At 49.7% G+C, this 20,804-nt stretch overlaps 2 protein-coding genes, 1 long non-coding RNA gene, 1 other non-coding gene and 1 pseudogene across 4 annotated transcripts in view; 2 read left to right on the top strand and 3 right to left on the bottom strand.

Annotated features, from left to right (window-relative positions):
• DNAJB1 (DnaJ heat shock protein family (Hsp40) member B1) lies at window positions 6,400-10,226 on the bottom strand. Its single transcript, XM_005682254.3, has 3 exons — window positions 9,812-10,226; window positions 8,108-8,688; window positions 6,400-7,810 (listed from the first exon to the last, which is right to left on the bottom strand). Exons 1-3 carry the CDS (start codon window positions 10,020-10,022, stop codon window positions 7,580-7,582), a joined length of 1,023 nt encoding a protein of 340 aa, XP_005682311.1. The 5' UTR covers window positions 10,023-10,226; the 3' UTR covers window positions 6,400-7,579.
• Window positions 11,621-12,117, bottom strand: LOC102187392 (annotated as a pseudogene).
• The window catches only part of LOC102172137, a 28,353-nt gene continuing 23,527 nt past the window's right edge, over window positions 15,979-20,804 (bottom strand). The window contains exons 3-4 of the long non-coding RNA XR_001918356.1: window positions 17,951-18,070; window positions 15,979-16,017 (exon numbers count right to left, since the gene is read on the bottom strand). This is a non-coding gene — a long non-coding RNA (uncharacterized LOC102172137). The remainder of the gene's footprint in view (window positions 16,018-17,950; window positions 18,071-20,804) is intronic.
• TECR (trans-2,3-enoyl-CoA reductase) overlaps window positions 19,177-20,804 on the top strand; it is a 28,201-nt gene continuing 26,573 nt past the window's right edge. The window contains exon 1 of the mRNA XM_018051173.1: window positions 19,177-19,365. Coding sequence (XP_017906662.1) covers window positions 19,351-19,365 — 15 coding nt within the window. The 5' untranslated portion in view covers window positions 19,177-19,350. The remainder of the gene's footprint in view (window positions 19,366-20,804) is intronic.
• Window positions 20,092-20,163, top strand: TRNAC-GCA. Its single transcript has one exon. It is a non-coding gene; the product is annotated as a tRNA-Cys (tRNA).

The raw sequence follows: 20,804 nt of genomic DNA, 5'->3' as shown, positions 1-20,804 counted from the left end.
TCTCTGCTCCACCCACACCAGGCCTCCAAGGTTCTTCAGTTCAGACCTGCTTTATGCATGCCCCTGGTCTTCCTTGGAGCTTTATCCATGGGGCTGCTGCTCCAATGGCCTATCTCTGAGCCCTGACAAGTTCCTGTACCTTGGATGGTGTGCCCAGGACCTGCCACGCATGAGTCCTCTCTCCAAGCTCTCTGGTGATGGGAAGTACAATACTTTTCCCACGACAGCTGGTTGCATAGTGGACCCTTGAAAGATATGCCCGTGTGCCTGAATCTGTGACTATAACCTTATTTGGCATCAGGGTCTTGCAGAAGTAATTTAAAAAATTGAGGATTTCAAGATGAGATCATCCTGGATTTAAATGGGCCCTGAATCCAATGTGTTCTTTCAAAGAGACAGAAAAGAAGATACAGAGGACTTTCCTGGTGGTCCAGTGGTTAGGAGTCTGCCTGCCAATGCAGAGGACACGGGTTCAATCCCTGGTTTGGGAATATTCCACATGCCGAGGAGCAACTAAGCCTGCATGTCCCAAAGTTTGAGCTCCACAAGAGAAGTCACTGCAATGGAAAGCCCATGCTTGCTGCAACTAGAGAAAGTCCATGAGCAGCAATGAAGACTCAGAGCAGCTGCAAATAAATAAAATTTAAAAAAAAGAAAGCACAGATACAGGAAGGGGAGATGGCTTCTTGTGAAGATAGAGGCAGAGATTGGAGTGATGTAGCCATAAGCTAAGGAAGGCCAAGGATTGTTGGCAGCCCCCGGAAACTGGGAGAGGTGCGTGGAACTCACTTTAGGCTCCTTCAGAGCCTAAAGCAGGAGCCAACCCTACTGGGACCTTAGTTTTGGCTCTGTGGTTGCCTGAACTGCAAGAGAATAAATCCTGTTTTAGGCCTCCCAGTTTGTTGTACTTTGTCACAGCAGCCACAGGAAACTAAAACAGAAGTCTCTGTTTCCTGGAAGGCTATGAGCTCCATGAGTTCCCCACCAACTGCTTTGTTTGCCTCTTGCTGGATCCCCCAGGGCTAGTGAGCTGGCCCTTAGGAACTGTGCCCAATGACTAATGCATGAATCGTGTTGTAGGAATAGGATCCTAGGAAAGAGGGGTTTTCCTGGAGCCAGACAGAATATCCATTTCTTCCAGGTAGGAGTTGGAGGCAGTGGGGTGTGGGGGATCCCTTTCTTGGAGGAACCACCAGCAGACCTCAGGGCTGGGTTCTTCCTTGACACACTCCCTGACATGAGCGGTGACGGGGCAAATGTTGCAGGTCCTCTTGTCTGAATCACTTTGTCACTCAATTACTCTTTCAACAAACATTCAGAGGGGCAGCTCTGGGTCAAGTGCTACCCTGGATATCAGTGATATGACAATTATTAGGGCATAGTAGGTGACCTTGGACTTTCCAGGTGTCTCAGTGGTAAAGAATTCTACCTGTAAATGCAGAAGACATGGGTTTGATCCCTGGGTAGGGATGATGTTCTGGAGAAGGAAATGGCAACCCACTCCAGTATCCTTTCCTGGAAAAACCCCAGAGGAGCCTGGCAGTCACAAAGAGTGACTTCTTTGGGGTCACAAAGAGTCAGATACAGTGACCTCTAGGAAACCGGGGTTGCTCAGGAGGAGAATCTTCTGAAGTGTTCCTGAGGCTCTCTCCTCTCTTCATGACAAAGACGGAAATCATCTGAGTCATCAAGAGAGTTTCAGAACTCAGAAGAAATCAGACACCACCATGCTCCTCTCCACCACCAAGCATGGAATCAGCAGACTGTGAAAGAATTCTCAGGTTTGTGTGGGGGGAACATGTACTTTAAGGAGTAGATTTTAATAGAAAATAGATGCTTATTGCTTGTGCTATGCTAGTTGGAAATAGGTTGATGCGTGGAAATTTCAAGAGACTGATCATATATATAGCTCAGGTACTTTTAGTTGTTATATAATCAAATGACTCTCTCCCCTTCCCACCCCCACCTCCGGAAGGAATATTAAGACAGAACAAAACCCCAAATCTTTGCAAGCTCCTCCCTCCTTTAGGAAAGGTCAGAAGTCTCCAGTGGCCCACGGGCCCTGTACTGTCTGCCTTTGCCTCCCACTCACCCCTCATTTACTCTGGTCCAGCCTCATTGGACTTCTGGCTGTTCCTTTAAAAAAAATAAAAATTATTTGGCTGTGCAGGATCTTAGTCGCAGCATGTGGGATCTTTTGTTGTTGTTGTTGTCGTGGTATGTGGGATCTAATTCCCTCACCAGGGATGGAACCCAGACCCCCTGCATTGGGAGTCCCCTGGCTGTTCCTTAAACTCAGGCTCCTGCTTCAGCGCCTTTGCACAGGCTGTCTCCTCTGCCTGGAAAGTCCTTCCCTCAGTACTCACGTGGCTCTCCTCTTATTTCCTTCAACTCTTTGTTCAAATGTTGCCTTCAGGGTGAGGCATTCACTGGCCGTGTCACTTAAAACTGCACCCAGCACCCATGGACAGAGGAGCCTAGTGGGCTGCAGTCCATGGGGTCACAAAGGGTCAGACACAACTGAGCAACTAAGCACACAGCACAGCACTCTCTACCTGCTTGTTCCATGTTTCTCCAGCACTCCCTGCTGCTGCTCAGTCGTGTCCAACTCTTCGTGACCCCATGGATGGCTCAGTAGGCTCCTCCATCCATGGGATTACCCAGGCAAGAATACTGGAGTATGTTGCCATTTCCTCCTAGAGGGGATCTTCCTGACCCAGTGATCGAACCCCGGTCTCCCACACTGCAGGCAGATTCTTTACTGTCTGAGCCACCAGGGAAGCCCTCTTTACCACTAGCACCACCATTTATTTTTGGTTTTATTCTTTCTCACCCCACAGGACTGTCAGCTCTGCAAAGGCAGTAATTTTTGCCAGTTTTGTCTAATACTGTCTCCTCAGCATCAGGAGCAGGACTGGACAGGGACTTCCCTAGTGGTCCAGTGGTTGGGAACCCACCTCCCATTGCAGGGGGTGCAGGTTCAATCCCCAGTTGGGGTAAAAAGGTCCCACATGCCTCAGGGTGTGGCCAAAAATAAAAAATAATAAAAAAAGAACAGGACTGGCCACACTGGAGGCATTCAATAAATGTTTATTGAATGGACAATGCCTATTATGTATCAGGCATTATACTGTGTTTTTCAATAATTAACAGCTAATGAGAATAACCAATATTTAAGGAGACCTGGGGCAAATTTTTCCCAAAGTTCCTTAGTATTTCCTCCTGTTAATTCACAATTGTCCTGTGCTGGGCCTGTGTCAAATTCTCAGGGGTTAGCTGTCTAAGTTGCGGCCCTAGGGTTGTGAGAAGGTGGGAGTGGCTATGCTTAGTCTTGTCTCACATAAGAGGAAACAGTGGCTGAGAGGTTTCTCATTTGTCCAGGGGAATGCAGTGAGCAGAACTTGAACTCAGCACGGTCACCGTTCAGAAGCCAAGTTCTTTGTTTAAATATTTATTTGTCTGCACCTGGTCTTGTCACATGTGGGATCTAGTTCCCTGACCAGGGATGGAACCCAGGCCCCCTCAATTGGGAGTTCAGTCTTAGCCACTAGACTACCAGGATGTCCCAGGAAACCAAGTTCTTAAGGCCATGTTCTTTTGCCTCCCCAGTGCCCTACCTTGCCCAGTTTTCACAATACCTCTATGAAGTCTGTAACTTCAGTAGCTGTTTTCAAAGGTGACCACTGAGACTCAGAGAAGCGAAATCACTTGCCCAAGAACACACACAGCAGCTGACTGACAGAGCTGGGACTCAAACCCACTCTGCTCAGTCCTAGGGCCTGATGTTCCACTGCTGGTGTCAAGTGAGCAGGTTGTGACCAAACAGCATGGGAGTGAGCCTGCTTTTTCTTTTTGGCTGCTTTGCATGGCTTGTGGCATTTTAGTTCTGAACAGGTATTGAACCCAGGTCCTTGGCAGTGCGAGCACAGAGCCCAAACCACCGGGCCAGCAGAGAATTCCTGGAGTGAGCCTTCTCAAGTGGGATGAAGGCCAGGGTGGAGTTGTGGGTCTCAGGGGCTTGCCTGGGGATTTGGTTCCTGGAGCTTAGCCAAGAGTACAGACCCAAAAGACCGTGGACACGACACACCTCAGAGGTTTGTTTGGAGTGGGCTGAGGAACGTTTTCCCATTAGGGTACAGTAACTGACGCACAGCACTTGCTCTGTGTCAGGCTCTGTTGTGTGCGTCTATGTATCTATACCTGAAAATCCTCACAACCGTAGAAGTACGATTTTTTGTGCTTCTTCTACAGTTGAAAAAACTGAGGCACAGAGAAGTCGTGTCACTTGCTCAAGGTCCCACAGCTACAAAGTGGTTGAGTTGCGATTCAAACCTGGAAGCAGGAGCAATGATAGAGAGATAGGAGCCTCCAAACGTGAAACTAGATCTTCACACCCACCTGCACGTGTCTGGTAGAATCAACATATGGAAAAACAGAAGACAAAGAAGCTATTTCCATATGTGAGAGGGAAAAAAAGGCGGGGGGATGGGGGGGCACAGAGCGTACAGTATGTACCATCTGTGTAAAAAAAGAACAATGTCTTCATGCACATCGCAGAAGGAAAGGCACAGGAGAAAACTGGGAAAATTTTTGTGGACCCAAAAGCAGCATGGGAAGAATTTTAACTCTATATGCCCTTACAAATTCAGTACTGTGATTACATAGCCGAAAATCAAAACTGAAAATTTACAAATTATGTTTATGCTTATATAAGCAGATTGACTCTAGGAGGCTGCATAAAATTTTTTTTTAAAGAGGGGAAAAAAAAAATTTCTAATGCCATGGCTTGTCTACAGTGGTCCTGAGGAAGGAGGGAACTTGACTACTCACCACAGGCTGAATGTGAATTTTTGTTTTCTACTGTTTGAATCAGGGAAAAATGCAGCACTCCTGGTGTGATGGATAAAGATACTGTGCTTAGTCACTCGGTCGTGTCCAGCTCTTTGCGACCCCACGAGGTGGGTGCAAAACAGAGGCAGCTCCCCTCACACTGTTGTGGAAGGAGCAAACTCCGAAATGTGGCCAGACAGACATCGTGGGAAAATAAATTCTTTAGAGGGAAGCTAAGGGAGCGAGGGGAGAAGCCAGCTTGCAGACAAACCGAACACCTGACACACACGTGCCGTCAGGTCCAGTGTGGGCCAAGGCTGTGCATCCGAGGGACAGGCCTGTTTACTAGGGTCCTTGTCCTTTTCCTGAAGAGTGGCACTGTCCCATCCACTACCACAGGAAGGTTATTTCTCCAAGTTACCAGGATTGCGTGTGACACACTGAAGCTTTGTCCACGTCTGTGCCCACAGCCCTTGGATAAGAACCCCATACAGACCAGCTATGTTAATGAGGGAGGCTGGGGCAGGTGGATGGCAGCTCAAGGGGGGTCTGTGACCCCAGTTGAGGCCAGGGCCAATTCTGCAATAAATATCATTCCTCATCCTGGAAGTGGTGATAGGGTCCCTTTTGGCTCTAATACTCCAGGGGTCACCTCCGAACGAGGATGGCCTCTCTGGGCTCGAAGCAGCTACTCCTCCAAGAGACCCATGGCTTAGGTTTGGGTGGAAAGCCCTCTAAGATCTGTGCTGTCCAATAATCACTGCTAGCCACCAAGATGGGTGCTGAGCACTTGAAATGTACCTGTAGCTACTAAGCAACTTTGTTCTGTTGAATCTTAAAGAATTTGTCTTAAAAAGAACATTTCCATGGCTGAAGAAGGTTCTCTGGGACAGCACTGCCCTTAGATTGCTTCCAGTGGTTAAACTGTTTCAGTGGGAAGGGAAAGCCCTCCAAGGTTATGTTAAATATGGTTATTTAAGTTTCTACACCCAGATATCTTGTAGCAAAATAGCAATGCGGGTTTTTGGCCTGTGTAATTACTTACCTTATAATAAAACTAGTTCCTTAAAAAAAGTTACAAAGTAAAAGCAGTTTCAGTGGCCTGCAAATAAAGGGAGGGCAGGAAACAGGTCCTAACCAGGGTGGGGTGGCCCTGGGCTGGAATCCTAATCTGGTTTGGCCAGGGCCTGTCTGACACCAGCTTGTTCTAGCAAGAAAGCAGGGGTTGGGGGGGTCGGGTGGAGATTAAGAGAGTAGGGCACACACTTCTTGGCCCCAGCAACCAGATCTTGCAAGACTGGGAAAGGATCTGTTTAACTTTGGCCCCAACCTTCACCAAAAAACAAGCTCGGAATCCACTGGGCTCTTCTGATGCCCAGATCCAGTCCAGCGGGTTTCTCTTGTTCACCCCACATTTAGCTCAGGAGGGCAACTTCTCTCCCTTGCAGAGGACTCCTACCTCCTGCCTGCCCCTCCCTCCCACCCACCCTGGCTGCCTCTGGAGGGCTGCCCCGACCCCACCCCATCCCATCAACAGAACCCTGAAACAGAGTCGCAGGACCGCTCCCCTGAGGTTTAGCATCAGTCTTTAATGCTGTCACGCTGCACATTGACAAGTCACACGCTTTGGTCTTGTGTTGGCAGTGGCAACTTACAATGAGTCTAAAAGTCTGAGCACCAGACTGACCTGCAAGGAACAAACACTTGTTCCAACACCCCCCTGCCCCCCACCTCCCATCAGGTTCTTTCTCAGTTCCATCATGGCCCTTTACAGAGAGCAGCAGCTGCTGTGGACCGGTTTCGTCTGACTGCACACCAACTTTACACAGAATTATAAAAACATATTTACAGGCGTTCCACAGTGCTCCTGTAATCAGAAGCAAAGACCCTTTTATCAAAAGGGATTATAGCTAGGGCTGTGCAAAATTCAAAAGGATCAGATCCTTTTGAGAGAGTCCAGAGTCCATTGAACAAAAAAAATGACCTGGGTCACGGGGAAATCCCAGGTGTGCCAATAGATTGCCTCACAGCAAAGGAAGGTGAAGACCTGGGTCTGGGAGCCTGGGGTCAAGACTCCAGCCAAGGTCCCCCACCCTTGAGGGAGAGGCAGCTGCACAAGTTACTCACTCAGTGAAGGCCGGCTCCCTTGGTCCTGCTGGAACAAGGGAGGTATTGCTTGTGGGAGCTGGCCAGGCAGTTCAACAACCAGAGTTGAGATTCTCAATTTGAGATGGCAAAAGAGAAGACGGGGTTTCTTAGGGGAAGGGCAAGATGGGGGAGACAAATACAGAATAAAACACGAACTGATCACACAATAGAAACTCAGGAGTGTACAGGGTCTGGTAACCATGAAGGCAGGTCCACACCCCACGATGTCTGCAAGCGGAGGGACTACAACAGGGGGATCAAGTCCAGCTGTGGGTCCGCGGTCTGCCTCTCCCCCTGGGCAGGGCCTGGAGAGGGAGGAGGGGGGTGCTGCCCACCCAGGAGGGCTGCAAGGACCCAGTGGGGCAGACTGCACTGCCTTTGCCTGCTGTCCCCGCCACCTGCCGCCCTACCGCTCGAAAAACAACTTTAGTCTAGTGCACGACTTTGAAAGATTGTAATATATTCTCTGGAAAACATTCAGCAGTATGAAAGCCCTCCCTGGGCCCTCCCGCCCTCTCGCGGGTCCACAGCTGGTGGAACGGTCAGGAAATCCTTGAGCTCTGGAAAGGTCCCTGGTCAGTCCTTGGGGAACACGGATTGACTATATCGGAAGAACCTGCTCAAGAACGGTTCTTGACGTCTGGGGAATCCTTTCAGGGAAGATCACTTCAAACTCAATAATGAGGTCCCCGCGTTTCTCGGGCGTTTTCGGGAGAGGGAGGCCTTCTCCAGGAACTTTTCGCCGCATGCCAGGCCTGATGACATCTTTGAACACAACGGGTATGGTCCTGCCGTCCAGAGTGGGGACATTCACTGTACAGCCACACAGAGCCTTGGAAAGCAAAGGGACAGCATTAGAAAGAGTAGCTTAAGAAGCTCACATCTTGCCCAGAGGCTGCTGACTGGAGGGTAAGCACCATCAGACCTCTGCAGCTAAGACCCTGCCTTAAGATCTACCCAGGTCACCAGCACAGAAGCTCTGGAAAACAGAGCCCTGGACAGTCTTGTCGCCATTGCACTGTCCAAGCCTGGCCGCACCAAGTGCCCAGAAACATCTTTCAAGTAAACACTGAACAGCATCACAAAGCAGCTTCTCTCTCCCCAGATGCTGCCCTGCCTAGTGCCTTACCTCCCGAAGGCTGATCCTGGCTGGATAAATGACATCAGAGCCATCTCTCTTAAAGATATTGTGTGGCTTGTCCTTTAAAACAAAGACAATATCGGCTGGAATGTTGTTTGAAGTCTGGTCTCCTTCCTTGGGGAAGGTGATTTTGGTCCCTTCTTTCCACCCCCGCTTCACTTCGATGGTCAAGATTTTGTCTTCATTGCGAATGCTCTTTCCGTCGGGGTTCAGCCGCTTATGAGAGATTTTCATTTTCTTGGTACAGCCGCTGTAGATCTCTTCAAGTGAGACCCTAAGGTCATGGGTGACGGGGGGATCTTGTTTCTTTCGGGTGGGCTCTTGGGCAGGGCGGGAGCGGCCAAAGTTCATGTTGGTGAAGCCACCCATGCCCATGGGGAAGCCAGAGAACGGGTCATCGATGTCCATGCCTTCCTCCCCGTTGCGCTGCCCAAAAAAGTTGTCAAAGGGATTTCGGCCACCGAAGAACTCAGCAAACATGGCATGAGGGTCTCCATGGAATGTGTAACTGAAGGAGGTACCGTTAGTACCACCGCTGCTCCCGCCGCTGGGACCACTGCCCTTCAGGCCTGAAACGCCAAAGCAGAAGAAATCAGATGGCGAGCTAGGAACTTAACTCTCCAGGAACTTTCCTTCAAGGAAAAAAGCTTAGGAGCCATTGGGGGAGGAATTTTTTTCAGCCTGTCAGGGAAGAACAAGGAAGAACTCCAAGCTTTTACCTCCCACTTGCAGCAGCAAAACAGAACCCCCACCCACTTATGGCAGTTAGTCCACTGTGGCAAGACAGTGGTGAAGGGTTCAAGGTTTCACATGGGCATCTCTTGGGGCCACCCAGGTCCTCACATCTGAGTAACTCATTTCCCTTGCACTGTTACAATGAGTACGGAAAACTAAGAGATCCAATGAAAAATGCTTACCCCGGATCAGTTTTCACTAAATGCTTACTCTTAGATTCCCTACAGCTAGAGACGTGTGGAGAGTAGTAAAAGGAACGTGAAACTGCAAATGCAGACTTTCAAATTCTCGCACCCTAGCACTAACTGCCCCCATTCTCATGTAATTAGCCACTTCTTCCTGAGGACCGAGCCCAGCAACCTGCCTGAGTCATCAATGGAAGACGGAACAAGAAAGCTTTCTTTTCCCCTGAAGAGGGCTGGCCCCACTGTTCCCTGCACCTTGACGGCCGACTAGGTAAGCACTTTACAAGGATTACCTCACTCCACCCTCGGAGGCGCGGGAGGTCGCTCGGCGCCAATTGGCACCTCATTTGCAGGCTCACTACTCGCAGCCTGTGCCCAGGGCTCAGCCAGAGGTCCTGCCCTGAACCCCGGGGTGGCAGAGCCTCCCACCTCGCACAGGTGAGCCCAGGCCCGCAGCGCCAGCAGCCAAGCTAGGTCTCCGAACCCTCTCTTTCTGCACCCGCACCCCCGGACGTGGGTGGAGGCGAGAGCCCAGGGAGGGGCAGCCCCAGACATACTAGAAGCTTCTGAACAAGCAGCGCGGCCAGGGCCCCTCCTCCCATCGGGCGGCCGCCAATCCGAGGGCGGAGGCCCTTGTGGCCAGAGGGCCGGGGCTGCTTCAACCCCTGCGGCCGGAGCACCCCCCGGAGATGCTGCAGCGAGGCCACCCTGCCTCGGTTTCTCCGCCTGTCAAACGGCGAGGGCGCGCCCCCGGCTGCGCGCGCGCACGCACCTTCCTCCCCGTAGCGGTCGAAGATCTCGCGCTTGCGCGGGTCGCTGAGCACGTCGTAGGCCTCGGCGATCTCCTTGAACTTCTCCTCAGCGCCGGGCTCCTTGTTCTTGTCCGGGTGGTAACGCAGCGCCTGACGGCGGTAGGCCCTCTTGATCTCCTCGTCCGACGCACCGCGGGCCAGGCCCAGCGTCTGGTAATAGTCCTTTCCCATTGCCCCCGCCTGCGGCCCGCCACCCAGCTGTCGCCGTCCCCCGGCTCCGCCACCGCCCCGTCCCGGACTCTATATACCCGTCCGGCGGAAGCTTCCAGAGCCCGCCAGCCCCCTCCAGAACCTTCCGCCCCGCCCCTCACGCGGCTTTGGCCAATCCCCGTCGTCCAGGCTGCGACGCGCGACATCCGGGGCGGGGCCGCGCCGCCAACGGCCTCCTGCGCGCGGCCCCGCCCCATCCTGGGCAACGCTTCTCAGCGGCACGCGCCCCGGGCGACGGAGGCCCCGCCCACCCTCCGCGGGCACCAATAGCGACCCATGTTTTATTGCTTCCTGCAGCCAGGCCGGCCTTGCGGCCCGCCTCCTGTCTGGGTCAATAGGTTACGACGCGCTACTCTAGGAAGGGGCGGATCTGGGGAAGACACCTCCCCTTCACAGTTCAGTTCAGCCTCTCATTCGTCTCCCACTCTGTGTGACCTCACTGCAGCACGCCAGCTTTCCCTGTCCATCACCAACTCCCGAAGCTTGCTCTAACTCACGTCCCAACGAGTGGTTGATGCCATCCAACCATCTCATTCTCCGTTGTCCCCATCTCCTCCTGCCTTCAATCTTTCCCAGCATCAGGGTCTTTTCCAGTGGTCAGTTCTTCGCATCAGGTGGCCAAAGTATTGGAGCTTGAGCTTCAGTATCAGTCCTTCCGGTGAATATTCAGGACTGATTTTCTTTAGGATTTACTGGTTTGATCTTGCAGTCCAAGGGAGTCTCGAGCTTTCTCCAACACCACAGTTCAAAAGCATCAGTTCTTCCGTGCTCAACTTTATGGTCCAACTCTCACATCCATACATGACTATTGGAAAAACCATAGTTTTGAATAGATGGACCTTTGTCGGCAAAGTAATGTGTCTGCTTTTTAATGTGCTGTCTAGGTTGGTCATAGCTTTTTTTCCAAGGAGCAAGTGTCTTTTAATTTCATGGCTGCCATCACCATTTGCAGTGATTTTTAGAGACCAAGAAAATAAAGTCTCTCACTGTTTCCATTGTTTTCCCATCTATTAGCCCCTTCACTAGCAGATGCAAATATGCCCGCCCCTATCTCACAGGGCCAGGAATGAGTTCCTGCCAGGTGTCTCTGGGCGGTGTGAGTTGCCTAATTTTCCCCAGCCCCAGACACCCGCTTCCTTCTGGAAATAAAAATAGTCACCCGCCCTGTTCTACCAGCTGTGTGTGCATGCTCAGTCATATCCAACTCTTTGCGAGCAGAATGCAGGTGGGAGCTCCAGTACTATCTGCGTCCTCAATCATAAAGGACCCTGCAAAGCGAGGTGAGCACCGGGAGCCAAAGTTCACCTCCCTGCAGAGGTCTTCTCAGTCCAGCCCTTCAAGCCTCTCATTTTACCATTTTCTCAAGGACACCCGCCACTGAAATCTGAAATTGTTCCTTGGTTTTCATGTTAAATGTCTCCCCCGCTCCTAGCCTGGAATCAGCGTAAAGTCAGGGACTGGGTCCTGTCAGTGCTGAGTCTCCAGTGCCAGGAAGTGTCTGGAACCAAAGCTTCGTAAATATTCCTGGCTGTTTTTATTTTTATTTATTTATTTTCATATGCATGGTTAGTGTTTTATTCTTTGAAGAATGGTTCTGAAACATCACGCTGTCAGGTTGAAAGGAAAAGTTTAAAATAGTTTTGTACGGATATAACATGTACTGACTGTTCACTCTACAAAATCTTGATCATAGAGCTTATGATACACCTAGTTTGCAGTAGCACCCTGGTTTTCCAGATAGTCATTATTTCTCTCTTGTTTGCATAGACTTCTTATCATTGGCTGCCTTCTGCTTTTGTTGCATGATCTCAGAGTCCCGCTGCTTCCTCTGAGAGGTAGTCAGGCTATCCTCTTTTCTTTTTCCTTTACTAGTTTCCTGGGATTTCTTCATGTTTTTCTGGTAAGGAAGTTCTCATTGATTTCCACCTGCCCGACCTTTCAGGCGGGGCCAGACTCAATTGCCCCTCTCCCTCTGCGGACTAAAAAGTCCTGGCAGTTTTTAATGCATCTGGTTCTTTACCCCCACCCCACTACCTTCATGATGTGGGGGAGACATGGGCATGCAATACACCTCTCAGGGCCTCAGTATCTTCATCTCTGAGCAACATGATCCCTTTTGGCTCCTACAGTCTGGGGTGTGTGTGGTCAAGGACAGGGCTGACGCGGAAAGGAGGCTCAGAAAGAGGCACCACCTGAAAAGGGAAGAGGGGAGTAGGTGGAGGTGGCCTACAGAGGGGAAAGGTTCTTGGAAGAACTGCTTGGGAAGTCTGGGTGGTGTGACACTGGTGCTGGAGCCAGATAGTCACGTTTCATTCTTGGTTCCAGCACTTTCTGGCTGTGTGATCTTGGGCTGGTTACTGAGCCTTCCAGGGCCTTTAGCTTCCTCATCTGTACAATGAGGGTAGTAGTTGTACCAGCCTTATAGGGCTTTGAAGTTGACATTGAGTCAACATTTGTCAAGTGCCTGGGACAGACCTAGCTTAGAGGAAGTTCTGTAAAAGGGGTGACTAACTGGTTGAATGGTGGGCTGCTGAGGATCCCCCTTCCTGGCAGGACCACAGCAAAACATTTCTGGTAACCACTGCCCTTGTGCAAGCTGGAACTCTTGAGAAAGACGCCATGGCCTTACGGCCATCCCTGGCCACTCCCTGACCTCAGTGTAACTGTGTCAGTAAGGGATTCCCTGGTAGCTCAGTTGGTAAAGAATCTGCCTGCAGTGCAGGAGAACTGGGTTCGATCCCTGGGTCAGGAAGATCTCCTGGAGAAGGGAATGGCAACCCACTCCAGTACTCTTGCTTGGAAAATCCTATGGACAGAGGATCCTGGTGGGCTACAGTCCATAGGGTTGAAAACAGTCAGACAGAACTTAGCGACTAAACCACCACCATCAAAGGACTCTGGACTAAGCCACACACACCAGCCAACATGGGAGGATGAGTCTAGGCTGGATACCCAGGGGCACAGCACTGTAGGGGTCCCGAACCAATCATGGAGGAGAGGGAGTTTGATTTTTTTTTTTTTTATACATAAAGAGATAGTGGGAGAGTCATCATGGGGGGAAAAACCCAGAGCTTCTGGATTTCTTCACACATATAAATTTAAGGGTTACAGATGTGGGGACTTCCTTGGCAGTCCAGTTGTTAGGATTCTGCTTCTAATGCAGGGGGAATGGGTTCAGTACTTGGTCAGGGAACTAAGATCCCACATGCTGTGTGGCCAAAAATTAAAAAAAACAAGGGCGTTACAGATGTGGGGACTTTTCTGGCGGTCCAGTGGTTAAGGCTCCCTGCTTCCACTGCAGGGGGTGTGGGTTTGATCCCTAGTCGGGGAACTAAGATCCCACATGCCACTTATAAACCCACCCTAAAAAAAATGTTAACAGATGTGGAGGCCTCTAAAGGTCTTCACATAGCCCTGGTAGACCAGAAACATCATGCAAGGGGTGTCCTTGTGTTTGGGGGCAACCTTAGGGCTGGGAAATCTCCCTTCCTTGAGTAAGCCTGGGTCATATTCAGGAGGTTTTAACTGTTTAAGCTCCCCCCCCCCCAAAAAAAAGAGCCCTAACTCAACTGCTCTTATTATGTTCTTTGACCTGGACACATACTCACAGGGCACTGTTTTTTTTTTTTGTTTCCCAGCCAGGCTGAGTGGCCTGTGGAATCTTAGTTCCCCAACCAGGGATTGAGCCTGCACCCTGGGCAATGAAAGTGCAGAGTCCTCGCCACTGGACTTCCAGGGAATTCCCTCACCAGGCACGTTGGAATGTTACTGGAAGAGTGACTTTCACAGAAACTTAGCAGAGGTTTGAGCTATCAACTCAGAGAACAGGAGACAATGTGATGGGTAGTTATATGCATAGACTTGGCTAGGCAATAGTACCCAGTTATTCAACTAAACACTAATCTAAGTGCTGCTGTGAAGGGGTTTTGCAGATGTGGTTAGGTTAACATCTATAATCAGTTGGCTTTAAGTACAGGAGATGACCCTTGATTTTGTGGGTAGACCTCATTCAGTCACTTGAAAGGCTTTAAAAGCAAACACTGAAAGACCTTAAAAGCAAATATGGAGGTCTGCCTGAGAATGAAGCATTAGTTCCTGGCCAAGACCTGCTGGTCTGCCCTACAGATTTCACACTTGCCTTGCCAGCCCTCACAACTGTGAGAGCCAATGCCTGAAACAAGTCTGTTAATACACAGACACACTCACAAACACATATATCCTATTGCTTCCGTTTCACTGGTAGAACTAAGAACTAAGAATATAGGAACTAAGCAGGTCAGTCTGGAGTCAGTCAGCCTTAGTTGAGAACCTGGACCTGCTGTTTGCTTATTTACTGCCCATGTGATCTTGCCCAACTTATTCTCTGTAATTGCTAACTATGTCCTCCATAAAACTGGGATAAGAGTAGATCTTACCTCCCAGGGTTGCTATGTGAATTTGAGAGGGCCAGGCAATAAAACTTATAATAATAGCTAACACTGACAAGGTCCTACTCTGTGTCAAATCGGTTCCAAACACTCAATGTGTATGAACTCATTTCATCCTGACAATAATCCTGTGAGGGGCTTCCCTGGTAGTCCAGTGGTTAAGAATCTGCTTGCCAGTGTAGGGAATATGGGTTCCATCCCTGGTCCGGGAAGATCTCACGTGCCGTGGGGCAACTAAGCCCCACGGCCGTAACTACTGAAGCCTTGTGCCTAAAGCCCATGCTCTGCAACAAGAGAAGCCACCACAATGCAAAGCCAAAGCTCTGCAACTAGAGACAGCCCGAGTGGAGCAATGAAGACCCAGCACCGCCAAAAAGAACTTCATTAAAAAAGATAATCCTATGAAGTTGGATTACCTCATTACCTCTGTTTTACAGGTAGGGAAGCCAAGGCTCTGAGAGGTTACGTGACTTGCCTGAGGTCACCTAGTGAATAAAATGCTGAGGTGTAAACTGTTTAGCATATTGAGTGTTTATGGTAAGCACTCAGCTTGTGTAAGATGTGATTCAGATGATGATAAAGCCTTAATTTTTTTTGAAAAAAAGCATCACCACTCTTTTCAACTCTTCTTCATCAAAAAGAACTTCAAAAGCATTACAGTCATCTAAGCTAACAATCTGCCCTGGTGGAATGCCCATGTGAAATAAAAACCTATGTTCACATAAAAACCAGTGAGCAAATACTTACCAAGGCTTTATTTGTCATTACCAACAGCCATTAAAACCTGAATGTCTTTCTGTGGGTGAAATGTAAACAAACTGAATACTATTCAGTCATAAAAAAGGATTGAGCTATTGACACAGGAAGCAACGCAGAGGAACCTCAAATGCATTATGTTAAGAAGCCAGTTTCAAAAGTCTGTGCACTGTGTGATTCCATTTTAAGGAGCTTCTGGGAAAGGTAAAAGTATTGATGCAGAAACTGGATCAGTGGTTGCCAGGGGCTGGGATCTTTGACAAAGGGAGACGGGAATTTGGGGAGATGATGGAAATGTTCCATATCTTGACTGTGATGGTGGTTACATGACTGTATTTATTCAGAACTATACAGCAGAAAAGGTGATTTTTACTGAATGTAAACTATATCTCAACAAAAAGAAAATACATCCCACGAATTTAAAAACTCAAAAGGCAGAAAGGTTGGGAAACTTCTCTCCGGTGTTCCTGACACAGTGGAAAGTTGCAAATCAGCCCTGGCTTGTCTGCTGTAGGCTCTACCTTCCCTCACACAGCTCTGAAGCAGTTTGATCACACACCCCGAAACAAGCTAAGCCAGGTTAAGAATTAAGATCCTATCTTACTTGCACCTGGGAAATAGAAAAAGAGCTTGTCTCGGTGCTCTGTGATGGCCTAGAGGGCTGGGATAGGGGTTGCAGGGGGAGGCTCAAGAAGGAGGCGATATATGTATACTTTCAGCTGATTCACATTGTTGTACAGCAGAAACCAGCACAGCACTGTAAAGCAATTACTCTGGAATTAAAAAAAAGAAAACTTGTGAGACTGACACAACCAAACACACCAGATCTTCCAGGTCCAAACGATCACGGGTTCGCCTGAATCTGAGACCCAAGGAGGCCCTGCTCACCCTTCAACAGTGCCACAGCGTAAGACCTTTCTGGAATCCCCCCTTTGGAAACTGCTTTAAGGGGCTGGTTACATTTGGCTCAGCAAATACCAAACGTATTTACTTGTCACCATTAGGAATCAGCCAATGTCCTGGGGAAACTAGCTGTCCCTATCAACAGGTACAGACAGAGCCATGGTATAGTGTCCCGGTGGCTTGAACAAAGTGGCCAGCCTTTGTTCCGAGGATGAATTCTGTTTGTGCTGGCAGCCTGCTTACTGCAAACCAGATGAGGCCACCAAGGGGTCCTCACACTTGTGTTCAGTAACTCAGTCGTGTCTGACTCTTTATGAGGCCATGGACTGTAGCCCACCAGGCTCCTCTGTCCATGGGATTTCCCAGCTAAGAAAACTGGAGTGGGTTGCCATTTCCTCCTCTGGGGATCTTCCCGACCCAAGGATTGAACCTGAGTTTCCTATGTCTCCTGCACTGACAGGCAGATTCTTTACCACTGAGCCACCTGGGAAATCCACCTCTCCACCTGTAATACCCATCAAAACCAAAGAGGACTTCCCCTCTGCAGGCTGGATCATGCCTTTCTATCAGTTTCTTGTAGGTGAGGAGGTGGGTGGAAGTTATTTGTATGCCCCAGCTGGCACACAGCATATTACGTTCACAAAATTATTTGGTGCCTGTTGAATGAGTTCAGGGCTCAGGAAAGCAGCCTCCAAAGGGAAATTCCAGAATGTCCCAAGCCTGTAGGAATGTGTGTGGGATCTCCAAAAATGACATCCCTTTGGACACCATATGCCTTACCTAGCTGGAACCCAGCAGTAGGGAAGACACACCTACTTAGACCACACTGGAGAACCTGGAAATTGCTAGCAAAACATGGCTAGATTTTAGAGGTTCAACCCTACCCCCTTAGCATCTCAGAAGTAGATGCTTCAGGTAACTCAACCTGGTAGGATTTTAACTTGTGGCTTGTTCCTTTTTTAAAAATATTTATTTATTTGGTTGCACTGGGCCTTAGTTGCAGTATATAAGATCTAGGTCCCTGACCAGGGATTGGAACCCAGGTCCCCTGCATTGGAAGCATGGAGTCTTAGCCACTGGACCACCAGGGAAGTCGCTAAACTTGTGGCTTCTGAGTGAGTAATCTACCCTCCTCCATGAAGCCAGGAAACAAGCCCTGTTGGTACACAAAGGCTCTCAGGTACACAACAGGCACTATGAGCTCCACAACTGCCAACAGGAAAAGATCTGTGCTTTGGAAAGTACAAGTATAAAACACTTCATGGGACTTCGCACAGTGGAAAGAATCCCCCTGCCAATGCAGGGGACAGGGGTTTGATCCCTGGTCAGAGAAGCTCCCACATGCTTCAGGGCTCTAAGTCCGTGCACCACAACTACAGAGCCTGTGTGCCACAGCTACCAAAGCCCATGCACCTAGAGCCCATGCCCCACAACGAGAAGCTATCACAGTGAGAAGCCTGAGCACCACAACAAAGAGCAGCCCCGACTCACTGCAGCTAGAGAGAGCCCGCACAAAGCAACGGAGACCCACGCAGCCAAGACAAAAAAAACCTTCTCTTTTGCCCAGATAGGCCTGAGGAAAAAGGTAATTAATTTCTTTGGGGTCTTATTTCAGTAACCAGGGATTGAACCCTGGGCCCCCTGCAGTGGAAGCAGAGTGTCTTAACCACTGGACCACCAGGTAGGTCCTGAAAAAGGTAATGACTTAGCTTCCTTTATTCTGAGACAGGGGTCCCCAAAAGTTGTAGCTTCAGAAATTTCTAGAGCCTAACCTGGATGAATAAGTGCTGAGCACTGACTCACCTTCCCCCCGCCCTGCTCTCCTGTGAACCAACAATCTGTCTTGAGGACTTCTCACCACGTCTCTGATGCCAGGCCTCTGAGTTCTGGAGTGCTCAACAGTTGAAGGCTCAGGGGTGGGGTCTGGAACCAGGAGAAAGGAGATAAGGTAAGGGCGGGTGCCAAGTCCTGTTTTAACTGTCTGCTTGAGTCTGTATGTGTGTGTAGTGGCAACCAACCTCCCCAGCCTGCTCGTAACAATCAATGGAACAAAAGCATGACATGACCCCAAACCAGCACTGTCCAGTGTGAGACACACAACTGCCAGGCCAGCCACATCCAAGCTGTCTGATTTTAAATGTTCCAATAGGCATATCGAAGAAGTAAAAAAAAAACAGGAATTTAATTTTAATAATATATTTGTACCCAATATATCCCAAATAATATTTCAGCATACCATTAATTACATAACTAATAATATTATTGTTGATAATATCATCAATAATAATAGCACTAATCAACATACAAGTTGATTAATGAGGTGTGTTTTTTTTTTACATCTTCCTTTTCATACTAAGTCTCTGAAATCCCCCTGTGTTTCACTTTTACCGCACATCTCAATTTTGATCAGCCACGTTTCAAGGACTCAGTAGCCACATGCGGCCAGCGGTGACCATACCGGGCAGTACAGGTAGAGACAAAAGTGGGCGGGGACGTGCATTACAAAGGGCAGTAAAGACACCCCCAGAATAGTGAGAGAGCTCAGGTTACAAGTTGCGGGGTGTGTGCCTGAGAGCTTTTCCCCACCTCTTTCCCCTTTACTTTCCTCCCATTCGTTGACAGGGGTTCCCTCGCCGGAGCAGCCTCTCCATCCAGGTGCCCCAGCCCATGCCCCCAACCCCTTGCCCTCTCCCGTTGCTCCTCGGTACTCCCCGGGGGCCGCCCACCTCCGAATTCACCCAGTCGAGCTGCCGGCCATGTGGATGTTGCCTTCCCTGTCACTCAACTGCTAGCTCCCTCCCCCCGCCTTGCAATAACCGTCGCTTCTCTTGGTTTCCACAGAGACGCCACCAAGGGGCGCGGCAACGGGCTCGCGCGACCGGAGGCCCTCTTTGATTGGTGGATAGCCAAGACCCTTCTTTTTCCTCCATCCTCCTCCCTCTTGCCCGTGCTCCGCCCCCCACGATGGGTCCCGGAATCTGATTGGCTAGCTCCGTGGCGAGAGCGGCTAGTTCCTGCGCAGACCGGCTCTGCGGGGCGGGGAAGAAGGTGGGCGCCTTGCGCACTGATTGGCTGGAGGGGCGCGAGCGGCGGGGCAGATGTGGGTCCGTGGTTAGTCTCGCGCGGCGGTGGTCACCGCGTGATATACTCTGTGGTGTATCGCGCGCAGGTAGCAGGAGTAGCAGCCGCCGTGCGGGGGAGCCATGAAGCACTATGAGGTAAGAAACGAGAAAACGGGGATTGAGCGGCTTTCTTTTTCGTGAGACAGTCGGTCCCCCTTTTACGTCCTGTGCCCAGAAAAGAGAGCCGGACGGCGCAAGCGCAGTAGGCGCGCGTTGTGCCCAGGTCCACTCGTAAATCTCAGTGCGCATGTGCGGGGGAGGTATTTATAATTCTGCAACCCTGGCTGTTTTTGGGGTGCCTTTTCTTGGGGTCTCTGCAGGACCCGGGAAGCTTGCAGGTTCCTCGCCGCTCCCCCTGCGGGATGAATTGTAGATTTCGGTAGGGGAGGAACGAGGGTGTGGAACCCTTGTTCTCACTCTTGAGGGTATCTTGCACAAACCTTGCACCAGGCCTCCGCCTCGGGCTTAGAAAGGGGTTTGCAGTCAGCCCTCTCTGGCATGACCTTTGGACCCCTTCCCTAGCCCGGGACGGCTCCCTGAGCGGCTTAGGCGGTGAAGAAGGTGTAGCTGCTGTGCTGGCTTCTGCTGAACAGCAAAGCCGATCTTTGCTTTCTGTTAATCTAAGAGATCATCTCCGTCAAGCCCTGCGTGTCACCGAGGAGAAATCTCACACCCACAGTCACTTTAGAAGTTCAGGGCTTCTGACTCCTAACTGGGGCCTCTTTTACACTTAAAACGAAGTGTTCTGATGAACTTATCAACCTAGCTGATAATATAATATTAATAACTTAATTATTGCTGGCTTATAAGTAGCATTGGGCTTCCCTGGTGGCTCAGAGGTTAAAGCATCTGCCTGCAATGCAGGAGACCCGGGTTCGATCCCTGGCTTGGGAAGATCCCCTGGAGAAGGAAATGGCGACCCACTCCAGTATTCTTGCCAGGAGAATCCCATGGAGGGAGGAGCCTGGTGGGCTACAGTCCATGGGGTCGCAAAGAGTCGGACACGACTGAGCTACTTCACTTCACTATAAGTAGCATTAAATGATTAATTTATTATTAACGTTCATAATAATAATTTAGAGAGTGTTACGTTTCTGCCAGTGAGAGTCTGTTACCTTGTTTTCTTAGCCTCACAGCCTTGTGAGATAGGAGACTATTATTATTGTTGTTTCTGTATATGAAGAAACAGTCTCAGAGATGTCAAATGACTTGCTCAAAGGTCCCCAGCTAGTTAGTAAATTCAGGACAGAGAGAAACTCAGGACTCCAGAGTGTCAGTTGCTAACCACTTTGCCATACTGGTACCCAAATGAAAATTAGCCAGTTGAGAGACTTTTTTTCCCCCCTTCCCGGGTTTAAAAAAGTGTGTTAAAATACAGATAAAATTTACCGTCTTAATCATTTTTAAGGGTGCAGTTCAGTGGCATTAAGTGCATTCACACTGTTGTGCCACCGTGACCACCATCCACATCCACCTCCAGAACTCTGTTCTTTTTAACAGAAACCCTGTATCCATTAAACTCTAACCCCCTTCTC

This window comes from Capra hircus, chromosome 7 (genome assembly GCF_001704415.2).
Source record: "Capra hircus breed San Clemente chromosome 7, ASM170441v1, whole genome shotgun sequence".
In the NCBI taxonomy this organism is placed as follows: Eukaryota; Metazoa; Chordata; class Mammalia; order Artiodactyla; family Bovidae; genus Capra; species Capra hircus.
The sequence above is the reverse complement of the archived record's forward strand: the minus strand, read 5'-3'. Positions and strand labels throughout refer to the sequence as shown.